The 9,541-nt window shown below is 39.9% G+C and overlaps 2 protein-coding genes across 2 annotated transcripts; both read right to left on the minus strand.

Moving 5' to 3' along the window:
- Positions 1-343: 343 nt before the first annotated feature.
- LOC104423662 (perakine reductase) lies at positions 344-3,664 on the minus strand. The gene is made up of 7 exons (XM_039306168.1): positions 3,447-3,664; positions 2,434-2,604; positions 2,037-2,237; positions 1,760-1,932; positions 1,574-1,670; positions 1,024-1,177; positions 344-857 (listed from the first exon to the last, which is right to left on the minus strand). Exons 1-7 carry the CDS (start codon positions 3,504-3,506, stop codon positions 682-684), a joined length of 1,032 nt encoding a protein of 343 aa, XP_039162102.1. The 5' UTR covers positions 3,507-3,664; the 3' UTR covers positions 344-681.
- Positions 3,665-4,554: 890 nt separating this feature from the next.
- On the minus strand, positions 4,555-8,679 carry LOC120290288 (perakine reductase-like). Its single transcript, XM_039306169.1, has 7 exons — positions 8,621-8,679; positions 6,504-6,674; positions 6,104-6,304; positions 5,827-5,999; positions 5,641-5,737; positions 5,091-5,244; positions 4,555-4,929 (listed from the first exon to the last, which is right to left on the minus strand). The coding sequence occupies exons 1-7, from the start codon at positions 8,675-8,677 to the stop codon at positions 4,754-4,756; spliced, it is 1,029 nt and encodes a 342-aa protein (XP_039162103.1). The 5' UTR covers positions 8,678-8,679; the 3' UTR covers positions 4,555-4,753.
- Between the last annotated feature and the right edge of the window lie 862 nt (positions 8,680-9,541).

A 9,541-nucleotide genomic window follows, 5' to 3' on the forward strand; every position in this document is an offset into this window, starting at 1 on the left:
TTAGTTATAAATGTCATGTAATTTCTCTAGCTGTAATTTCTCAGTAAAGGCACCTAAGTGATCGTTTTTCCTCGATTTTGGCACTTAAATAAACTAGTGAAAACTCTTGACACTAAAGTGAGTACCGTACATAACTTATGGCACTTCTAGTGTTTTTCTTCCATTTTTCTTGGTTTTTATTTGTTGCTCTCTATAAGATAGAATGAATTCGAGTGCCGCAGGTGTTAATCAATGTCCACAGAAAAATTAACGGGCGTCTCTAAGCAGCATTCTCCGTGCATCGAATATTATCTGTCCATGAATTCGGACCAACAAGGTATGGTCCCTATCCTGTCGCGCTCCATTAGCTGAACCGCTGAATTATTAGGTTGGAATAAAGCACAGGCAAAGCATCTTCACCTTAAAACAGAACACGCCTGCTTGTTGAATCCCAGCATTCAGGCATACCCTACATTTTCTGACACAAGCAGTCGAAGAACAACGAAGGGAAATAAATGTCTTTTACATCACCCATTGTCATGATTTTTAAGGCTCCTTATTATAAGGTCGAAATATGGATATCACGACCACCGATCTCACACTTCCACTGCAATATTCTCCTCGCAACAAGTAGCGGAAATAACAAGGGAGAAACACTTCCATCGAGCGAATCCATGGTCAATCTTTTATCCGTGCCGCGCATTATCTTGGTGGGGTATCTGCATATCTCCATGAATACTTGGCCAACGTTTCAAACTCTCTTTCCCCACTTACTTCATTCATGGTCACGGCTTCACAGATTTCTCTCATCTCGTCTTGGCTAAGCTTAATTGCCACTGATCCAATATTGTTTTCGAGGTTCTCGGCTTTCCTGGTCCCTATATGTCATCGCAAATGAAAGTTAAAAGTTTGAGATAAAACATGGGAAAATCAACAACTGCCTGCTTTAACATACCTCCCCTAATTTTGCAAAAATCACAGGCTACTGCCACAGTAAAACTAAACCTACTACTATGTGACCCAATGTTTGCCCGAACTAGTTACCTGGTATAGGGATAACATCATCCCCCTGATGAAGAACCCATGCTAGGGCCAGTTGAGGAGCGGTGCAGCCATGCTTTGCAGCAAGGTCAACAACTTTTTGATATATAACTTTGTTCTTCTCTAAGTTCTCCCCAGTGAATCTTGGATGTGTATTCTATCACATAACAATAGACATCAGCATAGAAGCACACACTACCACTGCTATAAAACCAAGAGATCCAAAAATTTGTTTTAAGGCAGTAAAAGGTCATCTGCATAATCCCACTCTCTCTGTAAGCTCTAATTCAATCCTCTTGTGAATTAAGAGGTTAATTAGAGAAAGGCTTAGTAGTTGTTTGAACGTGAAAAGTGTCCTTAGATAGGCATAAGACGTGCTGTAACTGGGCACTTCTAGTTTGGGTCACTCAGTTGCTGTTTAATGAGCCTGCAGGAGGATTGCCCTGCTGTTTGTTGATGCTAATAAATTAAGTATGAATGGCCACATAATTCGGATTCTCTAGCCAATAGACAAATGATTGATACCGTCAAAACAGATTGCAAAAAAGCATACCAACAGGCTCTCCACAGGCAAGCTCTCAACAATCGCCTTCCCACCAAAGAACCCATGGCCTAGAGGGCTATATGCGACTATCCCGATGCCAAGTTCTCTGAAAGTGAAAGACATGTAAAAACTGGCTCATTTCCATGATACATTGAGGGGACAAAAACAGACGTCTTGAGGATGATAGGAGTAGACCTGCAAAGTGGAATTAATTCATCCTCAATTTCACGAGTCCACAGAGAATACTCCATTTGCACAGCTGTGATTGGATGAATGGCATGAGCTCTCTTTATTGTATCGATGCTAGCTTCTGACAAACCAATGTACTTTATCTTCCCTTCCTCCACCAGCTTCTTGAGTTCTCCCACCTATCTTACCAATTGGAGATGATTTAATCAAATCAACTTTTTACGTTGTATGATGATCCGCTCGAAAGCAATGTGAAGAAACACCATGATCAGACAGTGCTTACAGTATCCTCTATCGGCACTGTGGTATCCACCCTGTGCTGATAGTACAAGTCTATGTAATCGATCCCAAGTCTCTTCAGACTACCTTCACAGCATTTTCTTACATGTTCAGGAGTACCTTTGATGGCAACTTGACCTTCCTCCACTGCAAAGCCGAATTTCGTCGCTAACTGAATCTGCTCTCTTGGAAGGTCCTTCAGAGCCTGAGCGAGTAATCAATTCGGTCTCAGTTATAGGACAACCAGGGGAAAAAATAAAAAACTAAGAGGCAACTGAACACATTAATAAGAGGTATCGTCTGAGTCTCAAAATGTCCATCTCATAGCAATGTTCAGGGTTAAAAATTATCACAGAGAGATTAAATCTTGCCGCATGAAAGCTAATTTAAACAGGCATCACCTTTCCGATCATAATCTCATTGTCATGATCATGACCATAGGCATCTGATGTATCGAAGAAGGTGATGCCCTTCTCAAATGCTCTCTTTATGAGTAAACATCCGGCTACATGGGGAACAGGAGCATTCCAGATACCAGAGAGTCCCCCACATCCAAAGCCTAGTCTTGAGACCTGCACAAGATGAGAGGATGGCATGAATTCAGTATTCTTCTCTTCAAGTTATTTCAATGTCTTATCTCAGATCTGGAGACAAAAAGAAAAATTCACTATATTAAGAACAAGGATGCTGAGCTAAATGTTCCCCTACTTCTCCCTTGAAATGACTCGACCATGTTTCCTGTGCATCCTCGCTTGTGCTTGCCGGAGTTAAGCACACACACAAGGCAAGCTAATCTTGAGCTGCTACGAGCCTAACTCGAACACGACTCAATCCTCTCAAGTTCAAGGCATTCGAGTACCGAGTGGAATCAAGAATGTGATCGAGCATACTTAGACTCGAATAGCTGAATTCCTATATCCTAGTTAGTATTACATCTAAATACATTAGAAACACGTATTACGTTGTTTTCCAATTTCATTATACTTTCAAATCTCCCTTAGCTCCAGCTTAGCATGCCGCCTCATGTAAAGTTTGTACTTTTGGACAGTATTTGAGCTCAAGCTTATTCCTAAACACTTTATCAAGTCAAGCTTGAGCTCAGATCAAGCTCGGTCGCGCTCGAGTAGTAAAATAAGATTGACAGGACTTTGATTACACCCTTATTCAGAACCACAGATCACACTTTATCAACTAATGCACGGAGCCAAAAATCAGGTGCAATCTCTGGAGTTTCCATGAGCACTATGGTGCCCTCTAAAGTTTGTAAACACTCTCTGGGTGAAAACTATCATAAAAATCAGGTACATTCTCTGAAGTTTGAAACGAAAACTGCTAATCATGAAAACATGACAAGAATTCAATGATCACTTGAATAGAGACGGCTCACAAAGACAAAAGGAAGCGAGATTGTTACCTCCAATCCCTGACTACCCAGCTTCACTCTGGGAATCTGAATTCGCTGCTTCTCCTCCATGTTCTCTCACTTTTTGCTTCTTCTTCTCTAGCGGAGAAAGATTGAATATGAAGAGGTAAAGGACAAAGGCTTTGACACTGACGGTGACGCCTTTTTTGTTTCCCTTTATTTGGTGACCAGGAGATTCTAATCGACAGGCAGAACGAATAAGCAGTACAAGACTTGAGCTGTACACCTAACGATAATGGAGTGCTTACCCATTTGCTTTCTTTATAATTACGCTATCTGATTAGAAATGAAAAATCGGGATTGCAATGTCCTTGTCGATGTGATTGATTAACCATCATATTTAACTAGTGCACTAAATTTTGGAGATATTTATAGAGATATAAAGAAGAGAAAAGTGTTTTGAAAATACTAAAACTTATCAAAAAGTGCAATTAAATGCTAAAACTTTTAAAATGTAAAATTAAGTTATAAAACTTTACACAAAATGCACCTAAATTTTTCAAGAAGTGCAATCAACTGAACGACTTAATTGGACCAAATTAACAAGTTTAATTGCACTTTTTGAAAATTTTAAAACTCAATTGCTCTTTCTTGACAAGTTTTAGAATTCAATTATACTTTCATGACAAGTTTAAGAATTTGATTTCATTATCTGAAAATTGTAGAATTCAATCACATTTTTGTAATAAATTTTAGAACTTTCAATGCACTCATCCTTATAAAACAAAAAAAAAAAAAAAACAAAAAACAAAACTGACAAAAAGATCTAAAAGCCAAATTCAGCATGAACTATATTATTTCATAGGGGTCGTGTTTCTTCGAGTTGGCAAAAATAGAATGGATGCAGGTTCGGTTGTAAGTTCTTTTTTGATCTCTACAAAAGTTGAATTTTCGTGCTTCCAAGAGCAGAGCTTCTGGCTCGCCGTACCTACCAGAAACATGCTCCAAACAATCCGACACGCCAAGAGTTCGTTGGTGGTTAACTTTTCATCTTCTAACTCGAGCAAGAACCAAATAAATTGACAACTTAAACAATTCACACCTCATTTGCGACTATTAGGCATGACACAGTGAAAATTCTAGTCGAAGAACAAACAACGAAGGGAAATAAATGTCTTTTACATCACCCATTCTCGTGATTTTTAAGGCTCCTTATGATAAGACCGAAATATGGATATCACGACCACCGATCTCACGCTTCCACTGCAATATTCTCCTCGCAACAAGTAGCGGAAATAACAAGGGAGAAACACTGCCATCGAGCGAATCCATGGTCAATCTTTTATCCGTGCCGCGCATTATCTTGGTGGGGTATCTGCATATCTCCATGAATACTTGGCCATCATTTCAAACTCTCTTTCCCCACTTACTTCATTCATGGTCACGACTTCACAGATTTCTCTCATCTCGTCTTGGCTAAGCTTAATTGCCACTGATCCAATATTGTTTTCAAGGTTCTCAGCTTTTCTGGTCCCTATATGTCATCGCCACTGAAAGTTAAAACTTTTGAGATAAAACATGGGAAAATCAACAACTTCCTGATTTGACATGCCTCTCCTAATTTTGCAAAAGGCAACGGCTACTGCCATAGTAAACCTACTACTATGTGACCCTATGTTTGCCCAGACTAGTTACCTGGTATTGGGATAACATCATCCCCCTGATGAAGAGCCCATGCTAGGGCCAGTTGAGGAGCGGTGCAACCATGCTTTGCAGCAAGGTCAACAACTTTTCGATATATAACTTTGTTCTTCTCTAAGTTCTCCCCAGTGAATCTTGGATGTGTATTCTATCACATAACAATAGACATCAGCATAGAAGCACACACTACCACTGCTATAAAACCAAGAGATCCCAAAATTTGTTTTAAGGCAGTAAAAGGTCGTCTGCATAATCCCACTCTCTCTGTAAGCTCTAATTCAATCCTCTTGTGAATTAAGAGGTTAATTAGAGAAAGGCTTAGTAGTTGTTTGAATGTGAAAAGTGTCCTTAGATAGGCATAAGGCGTGCTGTAACTAGGCACTTCTAGTTTGGGTCACTCAGTTGCTGTTTAATGAGCTTGTAGCAGGATTGCCCTGCCGTTTGTTGATGCTAATAAATTAAGTATGAATGGCCACATAATTCGGATTCTCTAGCCAATAGACAAATGATTGATACTGTCAAAATAGATTGCAAAAAAACATACCAACAGGCTCTCCACGGGCAAGCTCTCAACAACCGCCTTCCCACCAAAGAACCCATGACCTAGAGGGCTATATGCGACTATCCCGATGCCAAGTTCTCTGAAAGTGAAAGACATGTAAAAACTGGCTCATTTCCATGATACATTAAGGGGACGAAAACAGACGTCTTGAGGATGATAGGAGTAGACCTGCAAAGTGGAATTAATTCATCCTCAATTTCGCGAGTCCACAGAGAATACTCCATTTGCACAGCTGTGATTGGATGAATGGCATGAGCTCTCTTTATTGTACCGATGCTAGCTTCTGACAAGCCAATGTACTTTATCTTCCCTTCCTCCACCAGCTTCTTGAGTTCTCCCACCTATCTTACCAATTGGGAATGATTTAATCAAATCAACTTTTTACGTTGTATGATGATCTGCTCGAAAGCAATGTGAAGAAACACCGTGATCAGACAGTGCTTACAGTATCCTCTATCGGCACTGTGGTGTCCACCCTGTGCTGATAGTACAAGTCTATGTAATCGATCCCAAGTCTCTTCAGACTACCTTCACAGCATTTTCTTACATGCTCAGGAGTACCTTTGATGGCAACTTGACCTTCCTCCACTGCAAAGCCGAATTTCGTCGCTAACTGAATCTGCTCTCTTGGAAGCTCCTTTAGAGCCTGAGCGAGTAATCAATTCGGTCTCAGTTATAGGACAACCGGGGGAAAAAATAAAAAACTAAAGAGGCAACCGAACACATTAATAAGAGGTATCGTCTTGAGTCTCAAAATGTCCATCTCATAACAATGTTCAGGGTTAAAAATTATCAGAGAGAGATTAAAATCTTGAAGCATGAAAGCTAATTTAAACAGGCATCACCTTTCCGATCATAATCTCATTGTCATGATCATGACCGTAGGCATCCGATGTATCGAAGAAGGTGATGCCCTTCTCGAATGCTCTCTTTATGAGTAAACATCCAGCTTCATGGGGAACAGGAGCATTCCAGAAACCAGAGAGTCCCCCGCATCCAAAGCCTAGTCTAGAGACCTGCACAAGATGAGAGGATTGCATGAATTCAGTATTCTTCTCTTCAAGTTATTTCAATGTCTTATCTCAGATCTGGAGACAAAAAAAAAATCACTATTTTAAGAACAAGGATCCTGAGCTAAATGTTCCTCTACTTCTCCCGTGAAATGACTCGACTGTGTTTCCTGTCCATCCTCGCCTGTGCTTGCCGGAGTCAACCGCACACACAAGCCGAGCTAATCTTGAGCTGCTACGAGCCTGACTCAAACTCGACTCAATCCTTTCAAGTTCAAGGCATTCGAGTACTGAGTGGAATCAAGAATGTGATCGAGCATACTGACTCGAATAGCTAAATTCCTATATCCTAGTTAGTGTTACATCTAAATACATTAAAAACATGTATTACGTTGTTTTCCAGTTTCATTATACTTTCAAATCTCACTCTTAGCTTGCAGCCTCATGTAAGGTTTGTACTTTTGGACAGACGATTTGAGCTCAAGCTTACTCCTGAACACTCTATCGAGTTGAGCTTGAGCTAAAATCGAGCTCAGTCGAGCTCAAGCAGTAAAACACTCAACTTGGGAAAATGTCACAAACAATCCCTAAACTTCTACTTAATGTGCAATCTTGTCCCTAGACTTTTAATTTTTTTAATTTAGTCCATAAATTATCAATAAATGTCCGATCTAGTCCCTGACTATTTGAAAATTGACCAATTTCGTCTTTTCGTTAGTTAAAGTTAATGGAATTGGGCATTTTGGTCTTTTTACTTCTTAATTTTTATTTCTTTTTCTTCTTCTTCTTCTCTCTTCCCTTCACCGGCCATGGCGGAGGGAAGCCGGCATCCGGCGAGGGTCGCCCTCGCCTAGGCTAGCTAGAGCCGCCCTCGCCGGCGTCGGGCGAGGGCGACCCTCGTTGGCGTCGGGCAAGGGCCTCCCTCGCCAATCGGGCGAGGGTTGTCCTCGCCCAACGCCAACAAGGACCGAGCCTCACCCAACGCCGCTAAGGGCCGCCCTCGCCCGACGCCACGGAGGGCGGCCCTAACCAACCCAGGGTCGCTCTTCCCTCCGCCATGGCCAGCGGAGAGGAAAAAAAAAAAAAAAAGGAAAAACAATCATCACTTAATAGTTTGAAAGAATAACTAAATTAAACATTTGTTAATAGTTTAGGGACCAAATTGAGCAAATTGAAAGTTTATGAATGAAATTGAACATTAGATAAAACTTTAAGGACCATTTATAACATTTTCCCACTCAACTTTGATCACACCCTTATTCAAAACCATAGATCACAGATCAAACCCTCGTCGGCATCGGGCGAGGGCCTCCCTCACCAAATCTGGCGAGGGCACCCGTCGCCCAAGTTCGGCAAGGGTCTGGCGAGGGCTGTCCTCGCCTGACGCCGGCAAGGACCAAGCCTCGCCCGACGCCGCTGAGGGCCGCCCTCACCCGATGCCACCGAGGGCGGCCTTAGCCAACCCAAGGTCGCCCTTCCCTTCGCCATGGCCGGCGGAGGAAAGAAAAAAAAAAAAAAAAAAAAAAAGGAAAAACAATCATCACTTAATGATTTAAAGAGAATGACTAAATTAAACATTTGTTAATAGTTCAGGGATCAAATTAAACAAATCGAAAGTTCATGGATGAAATTGAACATTAAATAAAACTTTAAGGACCATGTGTGACATTTTCCCGCTCAACTTTGATCACACCCTTATTCAAAACCACATATCACACTTTATCAACTAATGCAAGGAGCCAAAAATCAGGTACAATCTCTGGAGTTTCTATGAGCACTATGGTGCACTCCAAAGTTTGTAAACAGCCTCTGGGTGAAAACTATCATAAAAATCAGGTACATTCTCTGAAGCTTGAAAAGGAAACTGCTAATCATGAAAGCATAAAGACAGGAATTCAAAGATCACTTGAATAGGGATGGCTCACAAAGACAAAAGGAGGCAAGATTTTTACCTCCAATCCCTGACTGCCCAGCTTCACTCTGGGAATCTGAATTCGCTGCTTCTCCATTTTCTCTCTGACTTTTTGCTTCTTCTCTAACGGAGATGGATTGAATATGAAGAGGTAAAGGACATACTTTATACAGGACTTTAGCCGGCACCGTGAACCGTAGAAAGTTGTGACTGAGAAATAGAGAAATAGAAAGAATAATTTATATAAGTACAAAGAATAGTTTATACAGGACTTGAGCTGACATCCTTTTTGTTTCCCTTTTTTGAGTGATTAGAAAGTTGTGATTGACAAGTAGAAAGAATAATTTATACAGGACTTGATCTGGCATCGTGAACCGTACACCAATGAAGTGCTGACCCATTTGCCTTTTTCAACAGTCACGCTAATTGATTAGAAATGAACAATCGGAGTTACAGTGTATGTAACCATTGCACCGAATTTCAAAGATATTTTCAAAAATATAAAATATACATATATATATATATATATATATTAAAATTCTTAAAATTTATAATAAAAGTGTAATCAAATTCTAAAATTTTCAAAAAGAGATCCTAAAACTTTTCACAAAGTATATTAAGTTCTAAAATTTTAAAATAAGCAATCAACAAAAAGACCGGATTGAGTTGCACATTTTGAAAGTTTTAGGATTCAATCACACATTCTTAATAAAATTTAGATTTGATTAAACCTTTTAGAAATTTTAGTACTTCGATTGTATTTTCGTGATAAATTTTAGAACTTGATTGCACTATTTGAAAGTTATAGAATTCAATTACACTTTTATGATAAATTTGAAAACTTTCAATACACTTATCCCTATAAAGAAATGAGAAACTGACAATAAAATCTAAAAGCCAAATTCAGTATAAACTGTATTATTTCATAGAGGTCGTATTTCTCCGAGTTGGCAATAATAGA

This window comes from Eucalyptus grandis, chromosome 2, assembly GCF_016545825.1.
Source record: "Eucalyptus grandis isolate ANBG69807.140 chromosome 2, ASM1654582v1, whole genome shotgun sequence".
Lineage (NCBI taxonomy): Eukaryota > Viridiplantae > Streptophyta > Magnoliopsida > Myrtales > Myrtaceae > Eucalyptus > Eucalyptus grandis.